Source organism: Temnothorax nylanderi, unplaced genomic scaffold (genome assembly GCF_030848795.1).
Source record: "Temnothorax nylanderi isolate EJ_2023f unplaced genomic scaffold, tnyl_v1.0 TNYL_tig0084_pilon, whole genome shotgun sequence".
Lineage (NCBI taxonomy): Eukaryota > Metazoa > Arthropoda > Insecta > Hymenoptera > Formicidae > Temnothorax > Temnothorax nylanderi.
This window is the reverse complement of record NW_027249146.1, coordinates 175,042-198,785: the sequence shown is the minus strand read 5'-3', so window position 1 is coordinate 198,785 and position 23,744 is coordinate 175,042. Positions and strand designations below refer to the sequence as shown.

At 42.7% G+C, this 23,744-nt stretch overlaps 1 protein-coding gene across 4 annotated transcripts; it reads right to left on the bottom strand.

Moving 5' to 3' along the window:
- Positions 1–714: 714 nt before the first annotated feature.
- Drn (doctor no) lies at positions 715–23,618 on the bottom strand. 4 transcript variants are annotated; one of them, XM_071710015.1, is made up of 4 exons: positions 23,102–23,618; positions 5,061–5,534; positions 4,141–4,312; positions 715–4,062 (listed from the first exon to the last, which is right to left on the bottom strand). In XM_071710015.1, the coding sequence occupies exons 2-4, from the start codon at positions 5,343–5,345 to the stop codon at positions 3,914–3,916; spliced, it is 606 nt and encodes a 201-aa protein (XP_071566116.1). In that variant the 5' UTR covers positions 5,346–5,534; positions 23,102–23,618; the 3' UTR covers positions 715–3,913. The 4 variants fall into 4 exon arrangements, with proteins under 4 accessions (XP_071566116.1, XP_071566119.1, XP_071566117.1 ...); XM_071710018.1 differs by lacking the exon at positions 23,102–23,618 and adding an exon at positions 9,825–9,844; XM_071710016.1 differs by lacking the exon at positions 23,102–23,618 and adding an exon at positions 6,513–7,190.
- Positions 23,619–23,744: the final 126 nt, after the last annotated feature.

The following is a 23,744-nucleotide window of genomic DNA, read 5'->3' as shown; positions in this document are numbered from 1 at the left end:
ATTCGCTGAAGCATTTCGGTTTCCGACGAAGATGAGAATGCTTCATGCAATGAATTTCTAGTTAAAAAAAGAAAACGTATCTGCGTATATCTTTATCAGAGTCAATTTATTGCCCGCTGCTCTCCCATAGATTACCATAATAATCATTACCATAAAATGCCTATCATCCACTTTACTTTCTTTTTTTTTTGTTCACCGCGGGTGTTGATTTTCACATAATACAAGTACGATCGAAGAGGCATTTATGAGAGTCTCGGTTTTACGTGATTTCGCACGTAGAGCGAGTTTTAACCAAAAAGAGATAATAATTTTCTTGTTTCCTTCAAATATCCAATACCCTCTTTCCCCCCAGAATTTTTATCGATGTAGAAAATTCTTTTCCTCCGCTTTCTTCCATTTCCGATGATCAATCGCCGTTTTCTTTTTCCGATTGTTTGCAAAGTTGTTTATTTCAGAAATATTTCTATTCTCTTATGTATTATCTTAATTGCGTTATATTTTTCGATGAATATATATATATATATTACAATGGCAATTTTTTAATTGTGAGTCGCAAATTATTGAAATCAGGATTATTATATGCGAGAACGATATATCATTTAAAAATGCGTTCGATGCGGCTTATGTTTGCTGTTAATTTTTAAAAGGCACTGTCGTACGTGTAAAAGCACGAATTTCGATCGAGATATATGTCATCGGGTATATCCAGCGTGGTAAAAGATAAACCGTTTATTGCAGCAAAAATTTTCATTACAGAGAAAATAAGGTCGCACCTCGTTCAAACTTCGGGAGATGTTTCCTCATATATCTCTCTCTTTTTTTCTTTGTACAGCGTACAGCTACAATATAATTCGATGAGGTGCTAAGTTGAAGAGCTCTATATAAAGTAGTCGAGAACACACAAAAAACGGATTTCCGGCTTTCGTTAGGGGCGATGCATTTATATATATTTTGTTTTTAAATATACATAAATATAGTCCGCTATAATTATAAACATTTCGAGAACTGTCAAAAGGGTCCCGTTTAGGGCCGGCAGGAAAGAGAGGACGAAAGGGGCGAGGAGGAGGAGGAGGGATAAAAAGGGGAAAGAGAGGAAAGAGCGTAGGTAGGGAGCACACTAACTTCCTTTACGTACGTGAAACCTAAACGTCTAAAGCATTTCAAAGGATGGTAATTGTAATCATATAATATATTAAAGTTGATGTTACTTTTTTAATAGCTTAAACGTACTAATATCAATCGTAATAATTACAAGCATCGTGTTACGTCCTTATATAGTCAGCCGAGTACGATCGTCGCTGATAAATCTTTTTTGTTTATCTCTCTCTCTCTCGCTCTCTTTCTCTCGCTCTCTCAATCTCTCTTTCTCTCGTCTCCTATAAATCATTTATGTTCCTGCACGCATTCCTCTGCCTCACTCTCCCCAGGCATCACTAGTCTCCACATACGCATTCCTTCAATCACTCTCTCCCTCTTTCTCCTCCTATCATTCGATCGCTCTCGCTAGGCAAGATTATTCCGATATTGCGATACACGTTAGAAAAATATGCTATGCCTAAAATAGGATGAAGGCCTGAAGGCAACCATTCCGTCGATATTACTGATAATCGGTGTCTGTGTATGTGTATGTGTACGTGTATATGTGTGAATGTAATTGTGTGTCTACGTGTGTAGTGTGCGTTTTTCTTCTATACACGATTCTGATTTCTCTCATCAGCGTTCTTGAAAAGGTGCGCCAAAAAGGAAAAAAGAACATATTCATCGACAACAATATCTTGATACAAGATAAAAGTATATATATATATAGATATATATATATGTATATATATGTATATATTGTCTATGTGAAGTCGGCGCATATATATAAGTCGTCCCGTAAAGATCGCGAAGAATCGTGCCCGATGCGAATTATCGATGATCATCTCCGAAAGATCCGTTTTCGATTGCCTTAATTTCTAGGTAATGTTTTGGGAATTCAGCTGCGATTCGCTGCGCGTGTGTTCGAAGAGAAAACTCGTTCGCGGCTGGAGTACTTTCGGCGACGACGGCGTGAAGTATATTTGGTAACTAATACGGGATAACTAATGCGGCATATTTGCTTAATCAAGCCTGAAGAAAGAAAAGACACATAAAAAGTCTGACAGACCTTACGATTACACATTTAACAGAACGCTTTATATATTTATCGAAAATAATAAGATATTTGATGTACATATTTTTTTTTTCGAGGCGACGCAAAAATAAATTTTTTAGGCGAATAATATTCACTTTTATACAAGTCCACTAATTACAAAACGAGAAGTAAAAGCACGGCAGCACAATTTAGATCAAGCGCTTTGTCTCGGGATAATATAAAGAAAAAGAAAGGTAGGAGACATTGTTACTTTGTTTCACGCGAAATCGGGAAGTCGCAGTATGTATTTCTTTTTAATATATTCTTTTCTTGAAAAATTCAAACCCACTCCATGAAGCTCTTAAGGAATTGACCTATACGTGAGGTGTGATTTGCGCAGTTTTATCGTTTTCACTCATCTTGTTTTACAGGAGTAGAAGAAAGTTGAACAGCTATAGCACCCTTTCGCGTATGCTATAACTTTACAAACATGTATAGGTGTTTACGGGCGAGAAAGAAAAAAAATGAAAAGTTCGGCACGAGTTTTGAGCGCGGAGAAGAAAAATAGAAGTATGTACGTGGATTATAAAATTTATCAGTGTAATATCCTTCGCGCACGGTTTTTAGTATACGTTCACACTTTACAAACTTTAATAGTTCTCTTATCTTTCGTCGTTCATATAATGCCCGGCCTCTCTAGACATTTTATTAATCATTTACTCTTACATTATGCGCTGCTGTGCAGCACCGGAATACCTCGCGCAGCTACCCTACAAAACTCGCAAAACAAGCAAAAATAAAGGAAACGAGTAAACTAATCGACTTCAACCATTAACAATTCATTTATATTGTTCTAAAAGAAATCGAAGAAATACGTTAAAGAGGGGTTTAATTTACAAATCCCAGATTGGCGGCCGTAGTGTAAATAATTATTTGCAATATAGGTTGAAACATATTTAATGAGTAATAATTGCTGGTTATATTCACGTGAAATTGGACATAAACACACAGTACTACTTATACTTCATTGCATTATTTATGAATCAATAGACTAATATACTTAATAATTATTAGACTAATTATTAACCTAAGATTGTGATCACCCATCAACGTCAGCCATTACCTAAGCAACATTCCCTATTTTTTACTTTTTGATATATAAACGAAACAGTAATGTATAAAATTTCTCGAACAAACCAAAACTCTTAAGACGTCCTGGACCGACTGACCGCACCAAGAGTTCTGCCTTTACGTAAAACGAGCTTCATATTCGCAAAAAATTTTCTATTTAAGTAAATTAATAAACATAATATAGAATAATCATAATCCGTAATAATCATGAAGATAATAATAGGTAATAATAGTAGTAAGCTGGCAGCAGTTAGTAACCAGATATATTCTCAATTAAAATTCTCCCACTAGATGACAATCTGAAACTTACATGGCACTGGCATCCAATTACGAATTTCATTCACTCACGCGCACACATTCTAATTTGCAATCTGTCGTTTATTTGTTCTGTCTGATATTCGTTTCTTTTCTTCTTCATTTTTTCTCTTTCTATACCCTTCCTCGGCATTCAGCTACAAAACAATTTTACTGTCGTTCTTGCGCGCGCGCGCACACACACATTCATTCTCTCGCTCTCGCACACGATCTTACACGCTCGCTCGTTTCACCCCTCGACGTGCGAATCAGCTGCCAGATAATTTATCTCGTTTTCTGCGTGTTTTTCTTTTATATTCTGTTTGTTTATATAGTTATAATAACCATTTTCCCAACGACTACACACTAAATAGTTCAAATTTTTTGCACTTTTTCACCAACAACAACTGGATTGTTGCGCCGAATTTCTTGAGCGCCCATTTCTTTGTAATCGAATTTGCAATCGTGCTTGTCACTGTATCGATGCACGGCGCAAAATAGTCCTCCACAACGACACTCAAATCCTGAAAGTTCATCATCATGAAAACAACTCTAATTCGTTGCATTACTAATTAATTACATTACATTACATAGACACTTACCGGTCAAACCAACTTTTTTGCGACATACAGCACAACGATTTTTCTTCTTCTTAGATTCTTTATCAGTCTCTTTGCCATCAAAGGAGTCGTCTACATCGCCGCTACTCGCCGATGAACCTTCAGCTACCGCACTGCTTACACCTACGTCACTTTCCTGATCTTCTCTGTTTACCTGATTGACAAAAGTATAAGACATACTGTAAGAACAATGAAAATAATTATTTATTATTATGATTATCTCTTAAAGTTTCCTTTATATCTTTTATATTTCTCAAATTTCCGTTATATCTATTTCAAATTTAATGGAAAAATGTTCATTATTATATTATATTTTATATATATAGAGATTATTATCAAAAACATATAAATCCTTATACTAATTGATCGTTAATTAGATATAAAAATTCATCTATATCATTTATAAAAGTTATAAATAACAAATAGGACATGTGCAGATGTTCAATGAGATTTTTATCACAATATCATAAATATCATAATCAATATCAGAAACAACTGTTTCAATATAAATTAGATGTGTTGCATCATTTTCTTCTTGCAGACAGATAATCTGTGAAAGACAGATAATCTACTTTTGTAGAGTATAGGTAATTATATAATTTCTTGTCTACAGTCCGCGTATTTCTATAAGAAATTTTTATTAAAACAATGCAAAAGAAGCAATAAATACATATATGCAATGTTGCATTTTAATGTCTCGTAAAGTTCAGTCTAGCAATATTCTAATATTCTTTCCTCTTGCTGTTTTCAAAGTATATGTTTTACAGACTAAAAACAATTTGATGTATACGACCTTGCGGGTTCAGGACTGCTTATAAGCGCTATTTTCTGCAAATTAATTGAAAGAACAAAGGCGTTACGTTTGTGCAGAATAGCTATGAAGAAATCATGATAATACTCACTTCTTTGGGACTGGGCAGATCCGACGTTGACTGAGGTATAGTAGGAATGGTAGGTTGGGCCGTCGTTCCTGTTGCTGCTGGGCTACCAAAACTGCCTTGCAACGTGCCAGCGTTGCTGGAGATAGTCTGTGAGGTTGGTACGGTGGCAGCTGACACTGGTGGTTGTTGCTTCTTTTTTAGATTTTCCTTATAGCATAGGGAACAAAGGCCATCAGTAGCTGGCGAGCCATAAAATCCACAGCCACTGCGACACAGAGCTTGCATAGGATTTGACTCTCGTTCCATAACTGTCGTTTTTGTCAGTGTCTCTTCGTTAATCAAGGAAACTCCCGTTTAATAATCCTAGTTGCGATCACTGCCTTGAGAAACAGTGGAAAGTTGCAGTCAGCTTGGTGTAAGATAACTAGGTGTAGTCCTTCGCTGCGGCTCTCTTCCCAATTGCTCCTCTGCAACCGTGTGTCACCATGTACTCACCTGTCACAAATAAATCGTGCGATTAATAGCAGAGGATATAAAAAATAAAATATCAATTAACATCTCGTATTTAAATATGTAAAACAATTATCTTGCACATGAGTATATAAACAGCGGTATATATTACTTTGAGAGAATATTAGGTGCGTTGCAAGTTAAAATACATCATAAACGAGAATGACAAAGCCAAATCACAATCGAAGCAAGATAACAAAGAGTGTTGCAGTTTACAAAATACAAAGCTTGTGGTATTACATCAATTAATTCGCGAGGTATATTATCCTGACACATCTCTTTTTCGTGACAAAGAGATAAATGTGAACAATAAAATTGTCCCACCAACAGGAACCGCACCAGGGCCGCGCGTAAAGATTACCAACGCGAGAAAATCCAAAATAGCCGCGTTACCTCGGCGATCGTGACAAGCGTGTTTAGGGAAGAAAAGCAGGCGAGTTTTCGAAAATGTCAGAACACGGTGCGAACTGGCGAGAAAAGAAAATGGGACCTATCGGCGACTTAGCCTACTTCCTGCGTCGTGCAAGGTCAGAACATAAATATCTTCTCAATGAGGCATGCCCTTGGGATCTGCGGACACGCCGAGGCACTCGATAATAACCGAAATTTCAACAAAAGGACACAAAGGACACAACAATGGGAGAGAGAAAGAGAAAGAGAGAGAAAGAGAGGAGACTCGGATGGCCCCAACTGCGAGCCCAAACGCGAGCGACCGAGAGCGAGGAGGTGAGAACCCCGGGTGGGAGCGAGGGAGAGAAGGCGAGAAACCCCACGGTGGGAGCGAGCGAGAGGGCGAGAGGAAGAAGGGAAACGATTCCTAGGAATTTTTACTACGTCATCTTGGCGATGACATTTTTTTCCCTTTCTTTTCGCTCTCCGCGACAAAACCAGGGGCCAAGGGGCCAGGGGCCCCCCGAGGAAAGGCGTGTGATCGCGCAGAGCGCGATACGGGATATTACTCACTTTCCAACACGCAGCCGTGTCGCAACCGATGCACAACATGGAGTAGGAATTTGTGCGAGGCATTTAAGTGGCGGCGGCCGTATCCTTATCGCGATCCGCGGACACCCCCCGCACAATAGAACTGTCGACAGAGGATCGCCCGTCTCTTTCTTCCGTCGCGCTGGCTCTCTCTCTCTCTCTCTCTCTCTCTCTCTCTCTCTCACTCTCGTTTTACAATCCTCTCGCGGCGCACTTCGCGCGGCACGCGAAATCACGACGAAACGGAGCTGCCTTCAGGGCCTCGCGTTTCCGTGCGCGACGGCGACGGCGGACGGGCGGATGGAGCCGTGGTGCGTGTCGTTCGGCGCTACAACCTACAACGTGTCCGTGGTCTCGCGCGCGCGGATCGTGCGGACGATCCCGGCACCCGACGCGCTCGATATTACCCTCCGATCCGCGCTCTGCAGCCCGCAAGGACGGAGGAGAAACAACGATAACGACGGGCGAATGTTTTCATGATGGCGATCGCGGAGCGGCCAGGCGCGCGCTGGGGCTTTTGGGCGGACGCGTAAGCGACGGCAGTGACGGCACACCGCCAGGCGCGCGCGAGGCGACGCGATACGGCACAGCGCGGCGGGCGCGTTCAACGACGGCCGACGGCGGCAGAGGCAGTGGTGGTTGCTGCCGCAGCGGCGTCAGCGGCGGCGGCGACGGCGGCGGCGGCGCATTCAGCGCCGATCGTGGACGGGGAACCGCAACCGCTCGCCATCGCCGCCGCTCAGTATGCGCTCGGCTGGTACTACCACCAAATACCCCCCCGGGGAGGCACTTTCCGCGCTTTCTCCCCGCGAGCGCAAACTCCTTTCGGCGAGAGAATTTCTTCGGCGAAAATTTGATCGGGCCCGCTTCTCACGATTTCGTATGCGGCGCGCTCTCGCGCGCACGCGGCGACGGTTTCGGAACGCTCCCCGGCGAGCGATTGGCTCCAATTGAATCCAATTGATGCCGCGAACCGCGAAGCGGGACAAGTCCACTTTTTCGATACTCCGAACTCCGACCGCGTTGTCGGCCGCGCGCGAGCTATTTAGGGAGATTCTATGCAAGGATGAATTTTTTACACTGCGAAAAGATATTTTACGGTACGGAGGATTTGTGCCACATACATAATATTATTAATATGTGGCCTAAAAATGGATCTGGGTCACTTGATCTAAAGTCAATGAGATGCGATTCAAAAAAATTTTCGAAAATCAATCTAGCTTACTCACGTACGGATAAACACAGCTTTGCAAATCTTGATCGGGTTGTCTTGAAACGAGATTAAGTGAGACATTTGAATCGCTAGCTGGGTCATCGATCTGTTTTATTATTAGCTTTATTCTCTAATTGAGAAGGAAACGGCAGTATATTTGAATGTGACACAAATTACCTCATTATAATCAGATTTTAATTAGGTGCGGAGAATGGGGAGATATATTTAAGTTTCAATATTTATCTCTTTTGAGCACAGTTAATGAAAAGATAGCGAGTTTATAGATCAATCAGCGCGAGCGGAAACATAACACTTTTTCTACAAATTAGTCTTGCAAGATTCAAGCGCGTACAATATAGCGCTACAATCCTACATATAAGTTTTTCCATGTATTATTTATAGTATTTATACGCTCCAGGGGTTCTGACCTTAATTATAAAATTTATGATTAATTGATGACCAATTTGAAATCGATCTTTTTTTTTTAATTCATACGTCGATATGCTCTCACAATTTTTAACTCACGAAATATTATACCTGTATTGTAGGTCAAGATTTTAAGATATTAAAGACTCGGCTGTATTTTCTTATAATGAATGTGATGGGTAAATAAAATTATTAACCGAAAATGGAGAGAGAGAGAGAGAGATATCTGCCAAACGAGCAATCGGCCTACTTTCCAGGATTTGGGTATTATTAAAACCCGACTGCTTAAAGAGTATCTTTATTCTGAATCAAATGGTACCTCTTCCCTATCGGTTATAAGGGGTCGCAGGAGGTTAGGAATTGGGTCAGCCATCTCGATCGGGAAAAAATTATTAGAACGCGCATATAGAACCGTACCGAAATAGTAGTTGAAAGTGTATGTACGTTCGATCGAATGTCTGACGAGTTTCTATCGATATCGAATAACTGGGCGAATTATAAGTACGCCGGATTGAAATGCGTAATTCACGCCTATAGTATCTTTAAAACGTAAAATAAAGGGTAATTAATCCGAAAGGAAAGGGAGAACTTTGAGTCAATTTCCGTCATTCGAACATTCAAATTCTTGATATCTGCACATCTCGCAAATAGTATTTATGCAATGATAAATATATACTCTTTATATATGACATAAATATATAATCTTCATAAATAAATAAGAAAATTTTGCGTTTTATTAATCGTTCAAAAATTATTGCATAAGTTTAAGATGTAAAAGCTTCATCTAAGGATGAAGATTGTATCTCGAGATGAATATACGCGGATATGTGTTGAAGAATTTAATTCATCTCGGAACGGTAATCTTTTAAATCGTACGCAAAATTTTCACGATCTAAAAAAATGCCAAAGGCTTAAATATTTTCTTCCGCGAGTCCGAGTAACATTGGCATTAATTGCATCAGATATAATCAAACAGAAAATTTTTTATTTGGTTCTGATAAGAGTGGGATTTGCATAAAATTTAGCCGTCGTGATCATGCGTAATCGCGTGTTCGCTTAATCGGGATATTCAAAGACTTGACTTATGACCGTACACTTTCTCATAAATAAAATGCTTCAACTAAGAATTGTCAAAGTTCACTATTCCTTAATAGATGACTGCAAAGTGCAATATAAAGTAGGCATGTGTGTGTGTGTGTGTAGCAAGATATCATTTCTTAAACTTTCCATCGTGCGCAAAAAGTCCAGCTTTAACAAATATCAAACTTAAGAAGCACATTGTAACACGACGTGTGTCCGGCCTTTAATCGCGCGAGATTAAAGAAATTCTTTATCTCCCGGGCGATTCTCTTTGTGTCAGTCTCACGATAAAAAATCGCCATACAAAATGCGTTGCGAGGACAGAGCACAGAGCTGGAAAGGGAGGGACCGGAACAGCTGCGTTCAGAAACGCCACGGTAGTCCAGTGGACGGCACCGAAGTGAAGTGAGGCGATAATGCGAGGAAAACGAGTGGATAAGAAAGGCCGGAGAGGGGGGGGGAGGGAGGATAGAGAGAGGAGAGGAAGAAGGGAGGGTAGGGGGTAGGGGGCACCCGCGCGCTTGCGACGCCCCCGCGCGAGGCTTTCTAGTACTACGAGACCCGCCGAGCAAAACCTTCCCGTAAGGTGTTTCCAATGCAACACTCCTACGCGCTGCGCTGCGACGCCTGCGACCGGAGGACGCCGGGACAGGTGGCACGACGACGGGTTTTAACGCGGCGATTACTCGACGTTTAATTCCAGTCTCGCCCGTCGTGCCTCGCGCGCGCGAGCGCGTTCGCGTAATTCGTGGCGGCGCCACGATATCTCCTGTACCAAACACATCGCGGAGTAAACTGGATATCGCCGGAACACGCGATCACCGAATGACTTGCTCGCCTCCTCGCGACGACGAGGCGAGCGAAGCTTATAGAGATAGAGAGCCAGCTTCGCTCTCTTCCCCTCTATTTCTCCTTCGCTTCTTCTCGGATGGAAACGATATCTCGAACGATATCTCGAAAGATAGATCATTAACAAAAGAGAATCGATAGGCGAATCGCTTACGCGAAAGATTGTAAATATTGTACAGATGTTTGCTCCGAAATTATCGCGCGGCACTCGACGTTCGCGGATAGATGCGAGTAAACATCCGTGCTGTTTTGAGGCAATCCGTCGAAAAACAATTTCTCCCTCCACTCTCTCTCTCTCGACCCGCGAGCCCCAACTTAATCGGGCTTTAACCCCACTTTTGCGCTCTCTTCGCCGAACTCGACCGACAACACGGGGACGCATAGGCACGGACGCGACACGTGAAATTTTGACAGCTGCGATACCACGTCGATGAGACGTCAAAAACGGACGTTTTTCCGCGCGAATGGAATATTAAACGACATTTAATTAATAATTCGCACAGCATTCTCCGCGATGTTTCCTTCACTTTCCTCCTTTATTCTTGTTTATCCTAATTTTTGGTTTCCTTTGTGTTTCTGGGCAATCGAGAGTTGTTTTAGGGAGCTTTCCAGCAAGTGACACAAGCCGACACAAACGTCGTTCTATCTTTCTTTTTTGGCAATGAGTAACAAAGACAAAACGATACCTGTGTCGACTTGTGTCGCTTGCTGGAAAGCTCCCTTAGACATCCCTAAATTACTTTTCCTCGACAAAGAGCTTTATAGTTATTCTCTCCACGCAAATAATTCTAGAGGTGTACGTGACAATAGCATCAACATTATTCTCTGCCATGTCGCCTCCTTTATTCTTGTTTATCCTAAGTTTTTATTTTCTTTGTATTCTTCACAATCGAGTTGTTTTAGAAATGTCCCTAGATTAATTTTTCTCGACAAAGCTTTGTAGTCGTCCTCTCCAAATAATCCTTTCTAAAATTTATGAAAATTTATGAAATAACTTTAACATGGTTCTCTACGATATCTCCTCCTTTATCTTTGTTTATCCTAATTTGTTATTTTCTTTGTGTCTCTCGCAATCGAGAATTTTTTTAGGAGAATGTCCCTAGTAGTTATTTTTTTCGATAAAGCTTCGCAGACATCCTCACCGCGCAAATAATTCTTAAGATTTAGCGAGACAATGGCTTTAACATTATTCTTAGCCACGTCACAGCTACATCGTCATCGGTTATAAGTACCGAGCTGGCAAACCCCTCCGTCACAATGAGGAAAGAGGCAATGCCACTGAGCAAGGCCGAAGGCGAACAAAAGCGCGCGGCGCAAGAAAGACAAATTAAATCTTTTCCTTTTCTTTCTTCCCGCTTCCTGAAACTTGTAGAGCGTACGGGGGATCGTAAGTGCCTCAGCACATAAATTTGCACGCGTTTTCGGGCCGCGTGCTTTGCGTCCAAATATCCGCGGTGCATCATGTTGGTATTCGAGAAACGGCGATGACCGTCTCAAAAGTAACTGGAAGCGATATTTCGCAGTTTGATAGATCAATTTTTTTTTACTAATAACAGTACTATATAACATAATAATTAATAATGCAACAATAATGTTACATAAATGTTTTTCAAATTAACAGTCATGACGCAAGAAAATTTAGACGGGAAGCACCGAATATGCCCTAATATACGTGCCACTTCACACATATTAGGGCATATAAGGCAGAAAGAAAAGAAGTGTCAAATAAAGACTTATATGCTCGTATATACGTAACAATCTATAATCTCGAAATAAGATATATGCGTCAAACGAAGAAAACTTGCTTGAATGAAGTCACTTATACAATAGTTTAATCAAGAAAAAAAGTTAAAATAAAAAGTTGAAATTCTTATAAGAAAATTATATAGATTGTTGCGTATATACAAGTATATAATACACTAATTTTTTATTTGACACTTTGTTTTTTTTCTGTGTTTATTTCTTAAGCATTTATATAACTTTGCTTGCATTTCTTAATGTTTAGTTTATCGATAAAGTATAAAATAACGATAATATACTATAAACCTTGAGGTAATTATCAGCAAATTTATATCGCGACACCCGACATCTCTCATTGAAATCAAATTAGGTCATGATGTCAGAAGAACAAAATCAAAATGTGGTTTATTCTTATCGGTTGAACTTATACGCATATAACTCCATATAGATTCAGAACAAATTCGCTGGTACATCATTATTACTATCTTTGTTATTCGTATATTTCTTTCTTTGCATAACAATGAATAACGAATAGTATAAAATTCTCTGAAGGCAAAGCACGCAACTTTCTTCGCTTTTGTCGCGAAACTAGCTAGTCACTAATCTCGAAGGAAGATACAATGTATGCATGTAGTTATCCATATTCGGCTGACTTCATTGTGGAACGGATCGCTAATCTCAAACGTCTTTCACCATTTGACTCATGCGACGTAGATAAGAATGACGCACTCGCGATTTCCCGATTACTTATCCTAACGGTTCTTTTTCTCGCGAATTGACCCGCGAAATCCTCAAATACGAATAGATTTTGCTTCGCGTGGCGCAAAAATATTGTCCAAAATTTATCAAGAGAGCGAAGGGTCTAAATTATCCTCATCTGAATAACAAAAAAGATTTCTTATTGTCATGCTACGTTATTGTCGTGTCTTTGTCATATATTGTAAACAGCATGCGTTAGTTTAAAAAAATATTTACTCTAGGAAAAAGTTAAATACAAAAGAAAGAGAGAGAGAGAGAGAGAGAGAGAGAGAGAGAGAGAGAGAGAGAGAGAGAGAGAGAAAGGAGGGGGGAGTCATATGTATGAAGTGAGAGTCATGGTAAAGTTCACGTGACGCGATGACTCGATCGCCACGCTTCTTCATTCATGCCGGTCATGATAGAATATCTTACTTTTTCTCCTCGGATGTAGCTTCTTATCTTTCGAAATTCGATCGCGTTATTTTTTTTTCCAAGCCTCCACCCTACCAATGTGTTTATCAAAGGTGTAACGCGTGCGCGACCTTAGCGACGATTTTAATAAATGGAAATAAAAAGAGGATGACGTCAAGCAGCGGAGGGCGGGAGTTCGTATCGATCGAATCCACGGTATAACGAAGTGAGATCCTTCGCGCGGATGTGAGGACGAGGTGGGCGACAATGATGAGGGAAATTAGGACGACACGACGAAGGATAACGCCCAATTTAAATTTCTGCCAAGAGAGGAGGCGAGCGACTTCGAACTTGCGTCGAAAAGCGCAGTTTCCTCAAGCTCGACGATTTTCGATTTAAAATCGCGCCGCGTATTTGACGATATATGCGTGTATAGGCCCGTTCTTTTCAGCTGAACTTCTCGCATGGTTCATCTTTTCTCTTTTTCTCTCCAACGTGAAAAGAAAGAGAGAAAAGATAAGCCTTACAAGAAAAGTTCAGCTAAAAAAGAACAGACCTTATGAATCGCTCGCATATATATCGGATTGGGAGCAGATTGAGAACAAAGAATATGCCCCTTTCATGTGAATTAACAACTGTATACGTGTATACCACGTGTATACCCCGTGTACACACCGAAAAAGAAAGCGCAGCTGCGCCAGTCGAGCGGAAGTTCGAGAGCTATGTCAGATTCGAGAGCTTTATTTACTCGAAGGAGTAAATGACCTTTCCCACAACGGCCGTTGCACGATTGTCCGACCTTCGCAAAGTCGTTTAGTCGGGCGCGCCGGCTCGGGCGCCACCGCCTTTATCATACAGGAATATCTCGGATTTCGGAAGAGAGCTCGGCCGCGAGTCCACAACCTTGGAGACGGCCCTGCCTTCCTTTTCGACGAACCACACACGGTGGACAATGAACACAAACGGAATTTAGCAAAACTTAACCCACTTTTGGTGGTACGATTTTAACGTAACACGAATTCTAAAATGACTGACGAGAATAATTTTATTTTCGGCGCAACGAGATATAGATATCATTTTTGTGCATCTGCAACAATGAAATGTATTTTTAATTGAAGTTATATAAGTCCCCCCCCGTTGAGACCTCGTCATCAATATAATTGTTGTTAATGAAATTTACATTCCTTTTAAAGAAGAAAAGAATATCCGGCCGATATTCGTAAAGAATGTCAGAAATGTCTCATCAAAGAAGATAAAATTAGTACGCGACAAAAAGCGGTCTGGAAATAGGAGGAAAACAGGATTAATTATATTATTGGACAAATTTAACTCTCTCTTTCTTTCTTGATGTTTTTAAGTGTAAATTTATAATTATTTACTATCGTTTCATTGTAAATCCACAGCTGATTACGCTGGCACAATTTAATCTTTCCGTATCATTTTACATGCGCGTACAGATTTTATTCTACTTTGTTTGTATTTCATTTATTTTCTTTTTTTATATTATCTTATTTCTATTTTTATTATTTTATGTGCATTATTACAGTTTATGTACTGTCCATTTTCCTTTTTGTAATGTCTTTACGCTTTAGGAGACGTAGTCCCAGAGTCTAATAAATGACGATTCTCTCTCTCTCTCTCTCTCTCTCTCTCTCTCTCTCTCTTTCTTTCTAATCTTTCTCTCATTTTTTTGTGAAAGGGCTGTGCAAAGGGTTGTGTACTTTTGAATCCATGATTCTTCGAGAACCGACGTGTTTTAAGGACTAAATTTAGAGCAGGAGCAGGTAACGACCACGAAACTAAAAGTGACGCTCGAGAGTTCGTGTTTAGACGCTAATATTGTCGGCGGTATCATTTTTAACCTCCGCGCCGTGTACGCGCGGTTGCGCCCATTCAATAATAGACGACCGAAGAAAACAGGATCGACTAGTCTTCAAATCCAATTACACAACGGATCGGCGCGGTGCGCCGAGCACCTGCTATTTATGTCCCGGCTAGACAGAAACTGGTGTTACCCCTAATGCCGAGATACCGAGAGATCGGGAGACTCCCGATCGATTCGAAAAATGCGGGGCGATAAATTTACCTTAGAAAGCGTTAACGCGCAAAATGAGTTTTCCGAACTAATATCTCTCGACGAAACCCATCCAGGATTCGTTGATCAAAGTCAAAGCGACGCGCGCGCGCTCTTCGTGTGCAACAACCGAACGGTGCAATTCGAGCGCAACGAGATCACGGATGCAGATACGGAAAAAAGCATCGACATTTCATCCAGATCGGCTTTCTCTATTCGTAGGATAGCTCCTCCTTTTTCTTTCTTATTGCAACGCGTTAACGCGTATCGATAGACTCTTCGGCATCGTACCGAAACGAAAGGCGGAAAGCGTTCGAGGACTTATTTTCATCAAGTCCAATTCGCAACAGCGTGGCTCGACGAAAAGGTGTCAGATATGTGCAAGTACGATACAAAATAGAAAAACGCGCGCGCCTGTTTCCGCCAGATCGCCAATAATTGTCAACTGGATCGCATTAATTCCGAGCGAAGTCCAGAGAGTTTTTCTATCACGGCTCCACAGCGATGACACACACCTGGGGAACAGCGGGGACGGCTATTCTCGAGAATCGAGATCCGCGCGAACGCCAACTTCGCGGAATAGACTCGAATGACCAACGGTCACGACGCGCGAACACGTAGACGGGAAGCACGCGCCCTCGACGCGCATGCAAATTCACGCTGGCCGAGGCATCTACGAGCGGCGCGAATACAGAGGCAACTCGTGCCGCGCGCGAGAGAGAGAGGGGGGAGGGATTTCGAGATTTGTTCGCGGGGAATCGGCGCTAGATTCACTCTCGTTGTCGGATCGCGCGCGCACGCGGAAACGCGCGGCGGAACGGAATATATCTCGCGTGTGCACGTGTGCGCGCGCATCCGCGATGCGGCGCGGCGCGGCGCGGCGCGGAGCGGCGCGGAGCGGCCACGACGTCCCGTATTTTTCGCGCACTCACGCCGACCGGGAGATGATGATTCATATTCGTTTCGTGGCTCGGGCGCGGGCGCCATAACGCCCGCGTTCGCATGCGTGACTAGCAAGGACGCGCCACGCTATCGGACGATATGCGCGTAAAAATTTCTAATAATCGCCCCCCATACTTGGACATTCCCTCGGAAAACGCCGGTAACAGGAACTAATTGATGCTAGATAATCATGGATGCTTAAAAAGATTGACGTCGGTAGAAAGTATTAGCACTGACATTACGTTACATATTTTTCATTATTCTGTAATTTATTAGTATTGGAGGACAGTATGTACACAGATTTACTAAATATTTTCTGAAAAAAGTAAGGAGAAATCAAAAAAGTATTTAAAAAACGAAAGAACCATTTCTTATAATTACTATGACGTAAACTTCATTTTTTCAAGACTGGGGTGTAAAAATCACCTTAAGTGATCGTTCCCGGATTAAATCTCTTCAATCTCAAGCTCTAACTTAGAAAATGACCCAAAAAGGTTTGTTGCTAATTAATTCCCCGGGACCGCTTGATATCGTTAATGTTTAACGGTATTAGTCGTGGCCCGTCGATAAGCCATCCCCGTTCGTTGCCGATACTTAAGTGAGTAAGAGCGGCGAGTGCTTTTTTTCTTTTTGAATGGTCATCCCCGTGCGTCCCTACCTGCCCGCCCGCTCTCGGTGGCAGGCGTCGAACTTCACGACGACCTCGCCGCAGCTTTCACGTACACGCGCGCGCGTGCGTGAGCACGAAGAGTACATTGTCCCAGGGAAAAAGAGAGAGAGAGAGAGAGAGAGAGAGAGAGAGAGAGAGAGAGGGAGGGGGAAAGTGAAAGAGAGAGAGAGAGAGAGAGAGAGAGACAAGTTCCTCGATCCGTCGCGCGTGCAGACGGAGCACGGAGCGCCTTGTGCGCGCACGCGCGTGCCGTGTGTGCGTGCGACGAGCGACGCCGCAACGTGTAAAAGCCGAGACGCAACGAGATGTAAAAATAAAATAGCAAATCGTAGGCAATTACGAGCCAGCCCGCAAGAGATGGAAAAGAAAGGACAGATTGATCCCGCAATGGCGAAGTCCCCCGTTTTGAAATTTAGGAATTGTAGGCTCATTGTCAGAGGTCGACTTTTCACTTTTCTGAGTGAATAAACGTGCGAACGGAGCGTGGCGAATTGTTTACGATGCCACGAGCTGTTCAAAAATTGCAGAGATATTTGTTTCACCTAATTTTTCTCCCCTTCCTGAAAGTGGGGACTTTAAGGGCCAATTAAGGACAGAATAAAATACATTGGCGTTTGATCACTACAAGTTGACCGAAGTTATCTGAAATTTCTCCCGTCTCGTTTTCTTCCTCAAAGGAAGTCTTCATAGGTTTGGCCACTAAGCCGTCGCTGAGCTAAGCCAGTCAATATGCTTGTCTCGAATATCGTTGCGCGTTTCGTAATACAGCATACTTTATAGTGGAAATAGGTCACGAGGGTAGTTGTTCTTAATGCGTATCGATAAATTGTTTACCGTGCACATTTCGTTCTTCGGAGTTAATTGGTTTTTACAGTAGCATTATTAATGGCAGTTCTTACTAACTTGTTTAAGTTACTTTAATTCTCTACACGCGCGCGCGTTATCTTCTAATTCCAATTTTATAGGGACAGATGACAAACAGCTTGATTAAAATTAAAACTAACTGATATTGTTGAAACTGACTGTTGGTCATCTCGCTATTATTTTTATAGGTGCCGTCAGTTTTACGATAATTCCGTAATGATCCGTATATACTGCAGCATGTTTGTATCAATCAAGATCAATTGGAGAGTCGAACATTCAGCGCATAAATTTGCGCCGATTCTCCTGACATCACCTCTCTTTTATACATAATTTTAGTTACGAACTAAAAAAAAACCAAAAAAATTGCGTCAATCTCAATTACGACAGAAGAATCAATACACTTTATTTAACGTTAACAGTTGTTCAACCAAATTACAAATATATTAATTCTAACCTATATAAACATGTATGCGTAGAGATTATGTAATTAAAATAATTTTTAACGATAAACTCTTTAGCAGTTGTTAAAAGTATACAGCAATAGAGAAGATCATCTTTACTTTAGTTATTCTTTATGATTAAATGACAGTATATATGTCGTAGGCAAATGGTTATTTTAGGAAAATAGCTTCTGACTAGGCAAATGCTATCTGCCTGGCCAAATAGCTTTCATCATTTATTCTTGCTATTTTCCTAGTCAAATGCTATTTTCCTAGGCAGATGCTATTTGACTGAACCGCTGTTAGGCAAATGGTATTCCGCGAAGCATGCATTGGTGGGTAATTCTTCAGTTTAGCTACCCCAGCACAGAAATCGATGAAATTAGGCTTATTCGACGCATTTTTGCACGAAACAAAAGAATCTGGCAGAAAAAAGTGTCGCTCTGCCCCGCGAAGCGAGATATTAATCGTTAAAGTTGACAGGAATTAGGTTATGATTCCTGTCATACCGACGAGATGTAGCGACCATGAACATGCCCCGCGACAACTTCTCACTGATTTTAGGACACGCCTTCGGCGTATAGATTAGTGACGCGCTTTAACAGTATTTAACTGTTTAAAGCGCGTCACTAACCTATGTAGGTTAGTGACGCGCTTTAAAAGTATTTAACTATTTAAAGCGCGTCACTGAAGTGCACCAATGCTTCGCGGAATACCATTTGCCTAACAGCGGTTCAGTCAAATAGCATCTGCCTAGGAAAATAGCATTTAACTAGGAAAATAGCAAGAATAAATAGTGAAAGCTATTTGGCCAGGCAGGTAGCATTTGCCTAGTCAGAAGCTATTTTCCTAAAATAACCATTTGCCTACGACATATATACGTTATACTTCGTATGATCTCGCTCATACAAATTTGTAAAAAGAAGGGCGTAAGGAATGAGGAAGGAAGGAAGAAAAAGAGACATGTTAAAGATACATTTATTACAATGTCAAATAAATCTGTCGAAATAATGTAACAAGACAAGGTACAGCAAAGCGGCAAATTTAAAATGTGCCAATTGCAACGTTAATTGTCACTCGTAGATGTAGACAGGGTGATCAAACATCACCCACTCCCATTTGTAAATGCTGAAGGTAAATGCGAGAAGTGTAATAACATGTCGAACGTTCGAATGTCACGTATTCATTTTTTAAACAGTGGACCCCGTATTTAGTATTAATGTGATTGATAATAACGACGGACTGTATTAAACTTTTTTAGTTACCGAGTTAGCTTGATATTAAAAATTAAAGCAATGCAATCTATACATTTAATACTAAGTTCCTCAAGAGTGTGAATAAATAACAAAAGTATTTTTTTTGTAATTATAAATAAAACATTTTAGTACAAATTTTATGAAAAAGTTAAACCTATGAAAGATTTTTAATTGCCGATCAACGTGAAGAAATAAAGAGCCTACAAATTGTAGTAAGAAAACGGAATAGGGAATTTTGAATACGATGTGCACGGCAGGAATGCGCAAATATGCAAAGGTATAAAATGGGCAGGGCTCTGATATCCTCAGTATTCCTCAGTGGTCATATATTAAAGTGCACATAGTAAAATAAGATGCAATAGATAGATAAACTTGGATCATAGAATATATCAATCTACGTCTATAAATATGAACAAAACGCGCGGCGAGCGGGGGCGGAACGGGGGGGGGGGGTAGAGGCGGAATTCATTATCGCTCGCGACGACCCGTTATGATGGCCATAAAAAAAAGCTTGTACAAGATACAGTGAAAGAGTTTACGCCGCGATTGACGTTAACGGCGATGTAAATTACAATGCGAACGTGTTTGACGGCAAGAAGGAACGCACCGAGGAAAGGAGGATCATGTATTAAACTCGTCCGACGAGCCTTCTAATCGAGTGTATGAAAAATAGGCGGCTCGCGCAGGATGTTCCAACGTCGGCGGGATGTCCTAGGAAATTTCACGTTTCACGATGGATTCGATTTAACGGAAACCACGCGGGAGGCCGCGTCCCTTCGGTCCTCGCCTTTAATTTCTGGCAGAGAACGTCTCGGCTTAATCGGAGATTGAATTTCTAAGAAGAAAATTTTCGGTGCCAATGTAATAAAAAAAAAATTTCGTTATCTAACTCTATTCTTGAAGCTCGACGTCGCCTTTAATTTTCAGCGTTAGATAACTCCGCGACGATTTGCGCCTTGCCATGTGGCTATAACTATTGCTTTTCTTAAATTAGTTCTCTACTATCTGCAGTTACATAACGTATCTCCGTGGATATACAACAGAGTTACAGAGGAAACCCTTTAACACGTTTAAATAAAAAAACGTGTGCGTTTCAATTTCAAGGAAAAAAACAACACTTTAATGCCATTTACACCTTTTAACACAACAGCATTGCAGTAAGAAAGAATACATTTTATCTTTTACATAAATATATTGGCAATGGCTACGTATCAGACGATTAATAACTAACCTCTTAAGCCTCAAGCTTTGTTCGCTGAGTAGCGAACAAAAAAGCTCGCGTTGCTACGCTATCGCATGTGAATTATTCTTTCCGGGAATTTCTTATTTCAGAAAATCCTAGGCTAGGAAGAAAGAGTGAAAGAAAGGAAAGAGAAAGAAGGAGAGAGAAGGAGAGAGAAGGAGAGAGAAAGAGAGAAAAAAGAGATATTCCTACTTAAGCACTCTAAGATAGCACAATTTCAAGCATTGAAACATTAGATATATTGTTTTCAGCATATTTGGGATGTTTAGAAACCAATTTAATACAAAAATGATGAAAAATTAAAAAAATAAAGAAAAATTACAAAAAAAAAAATTAAGTAAGTACAGCCTTGGCCAAAATTATTATAGGCACTTTTATAATCATTATGCTGTACTGAATCTAATACCAGGAAAAAGACTTTTATCGTTTATAAAATTGTTTGCTAAAGCGTTCATTATTATATATATATTTATGTGTTTATTTATTATTTTTTTCAAGAATAAATGTTATTTTGAAGAAACTTCATTTTAATAAAGTGCCTAATAATTTTGGCCAAGACTGTATATGTACAATATATTAATATGAGTGCTAATGCAAGATTGTGTGTGTGTTATTCATCCATATGCAACATGCAGAAAGAGAGAGAGAGAGAGAGAGAGAGAGAGAGAGAGAGAGAGAGAGAGAGAGGAGAGAGAGAGAGGGAGAGAGAGAGAGAGAGAGAGAGGGGGGAGAGAGGGAGGAGAGAGAGAGAGAGAGGAGAGAGAGAGAGAGAGAGAGAGAGAGAGAGAGAGAGAGAGAGAGAGAGAGAGAGAGAGAGAGAGAGAGAGAGAGAGAGAGAGAGAGAGAGAGAGAGAGAGCGCAAGCGCGTGTAATGACGTGGGCGCGAACGGCTGGCGTCAAAGCCGAGCGCGGCGGAGTCAGGTAAAGCTCACACGGGAGAGGAAGTAACCGCGCGGTGTAGATACCAGAAATTATTCTTGATAAGGGGCCGCGGGAGAGGCGCGCTGCACACGCGCGCGCACGCGTCGCGCTACTCTCTGGGAAACACGCGCGGCGAGAGAGTTCCGTTCGACCACCAAGGGGCACCCGATCCGGAGGCTCTCGGCCGCGATTCCGCGATCCCGAGACTCTCGCCGAGCCAGAAAGAAAGATTGTAAACAACGGAGAGTGTACGAAAAAAAAAACCGTGGGAGGGGAGGGAATGCCCCCGAAGGGACGGACATCTGAAGGGAAGTGCGTCGGCGACTCGCGGGTCTCGGAGGAGAGAAAGAGAGAGAGAAAGAGAGCGAGGAAGGGTGGAGGGGAGGGGAGGCGGAGGCAAGGAGAAATGGCGTAAGCGCGTAAACGTACAGTATGCGTCACGAACCCGTTACTGGGCACTCTTTTTTTTTTCTCTTCCTTCTTCTCCGGCGAGAGAAAAGCGCATCCGCGTCTGGATATCAATTGATCAAAAATTTTCCGTGAGACACGCGGCGTATGTGAGCTCTCTCTATCTCTCTTTCTCGCTGGGCAGCGACGGCGTTCGACGTGCGTCCCTACCACGCGTGGCACGGTCGAGAGACAAATAAGAATTACGCACGAGGTAAATTAGACGAGTCGACGGTAGGGGGGAAGTCGCTTTATCTCGTAGGAAGAATATAATGCCTACGCGCGCGGTCTGGACGCGACGCGTCCGGCCACGCGGGAAGTACCTTGTTCATTTTCGGAAAGCGTCTATTCGGAGGAGTCTAACGTATCTAACGGATAGGGGCAGTAGAGGCAACTCGGCACCACTCGGCACTCGTGTGACGTCTAGCGTACGCATATATTCGAATCAGATCGGAGCGCTGCCATCGTGCGAGACCGATAGTGAAAAAGAGAGGAGGCGACGTCGAAACGTCGAGAGAGCGAGAGAGGAGAGTGGAAAGGAGGAGAGAGTGGAGCGAGAGAGAAAGACAGATATATGTATATAAAAAGAGAGTGAAGGGGACGGGCGAGGAGGAGCGGAGCGGAGCGGAGGGGCGGGGAAGGGGAGGCGAAGGAGAGGTTAAGAAAGAAAGAGAGGCCTGGCCGCGCACACGCATGCACGGAGCACCGAGGGACGGACCGCCGTCCGCCGCGGTGTTGGCAGACGGAAGGATGGCATGGCTACCATCCTTGAATACGCACTTAGCCGCGAATTGCGCCGTTCCTTTGTCCGTCTCTCTCTCTCTCTCTCTCTCTCTCTCTCTCTCTCTCTCTTTCTCTCTCTCTCTCCGCTCGCGGAACGCGCGCCACAGGCCACTTAACACGTCGACGGGTCCTACCGCGTCGTTCCGCCGCCGTTCCGCCGCGGCGTGGCGCGGCGTGGCGCGGCTGCGGCTCTGCTGCTCTGCTCCCGGGCTCTCTCGCGCGAGCGGAGATAATTACGCGCACGTAACTCGCGCGAGGGGGAAAACGGGGCTCTCTCGCGAGAGCTCCGCTCGGGAATGATACGCGGGGGAGGCGAAGGAGGAGGAGGAGAAATAGTCGTCCGTCTCTCACGGCTATCCCGACCGAAAATAGTCCCGCGGCGCGGGCGAGTTACGGGGTAGTGGCCGCGCGCCGCGGGGTAGAGAGAGAGAGAGAGAGAGAGCGAGCGAGCGCGCACGGGATTGCGACACTTACCGAAGGCTGTTGCGGTGCAGCAGGGCGCAATATGTCAGCTGACTTGACGCGCGACCGATCCCAATTCTGCGTCACTATTCCACATAATTCTCAGCGGGACATTCGGCCACTCGCGCTCGCAAAATGTATCCCCGGACCCCGCGTATACGCGGAACCGCTGTCCGCCTCGCGTTTCACACTGTTTCACAATACCCGCGATACGAGAGGAGGTGGAGAAGAGGGAGAAAGAGAGATAGAGGTAGAGAGAGAATCTCCGAGGGGAATTAAAACGAGGGAGAGGACGGAGAGAGACGGGGGGAGGCGACGGAGAGGATAAAAAGTAAGGACGACGCTGACGACGGCGACGTCGGCGACCGATCCTTCCCGGAGAGGAGAGAACTCTCTTCACACCCAACTCTCTTCGTCCACGACTACGAAGTAGACCACCACAGCTGCAGGCGCGAGAACGAATACTGCTGATGTGACTGACGTAAAGTTAGATCTCTTTCGCTCTCCCCCCCCCCCCCTCCCTCATACTCCGTCCGATCCGAGCATAGCACTCGGGGGCCGTACGCGGGCGAATGACCACGAATCCGCCCGAGAGCCGACCGCGGACCACGTGACTACGTAGACGGGCGACTCAAGACTCGAGTGACCTCCGCGT

Bases quoted from the DNA above. Each gene is read 5' to 3' on its own strand.
- Drn (XM_071710015.1), bottom strand. From the start codon at position 5,345: ATGGAACGAGAGTCAAATCCTATGCAAGCTCTGTGTCGCAGTGGCTGT. The intron at 4,313-5,060 runs GTGAGTATTATC...TTTGTCAATCAG, and splicing joins ATCTGCCCAGTCCCAAAGAA to GTAAACAGAGAAGATCAGGA. The intron at 4,063-4,140 runs GTAAGTGTCTAT...ATGAACTTTCAG, and splicing joins CAAAAAAGTTGGTTTGACCG to GATTTGAGTGTCGTTGTGGA.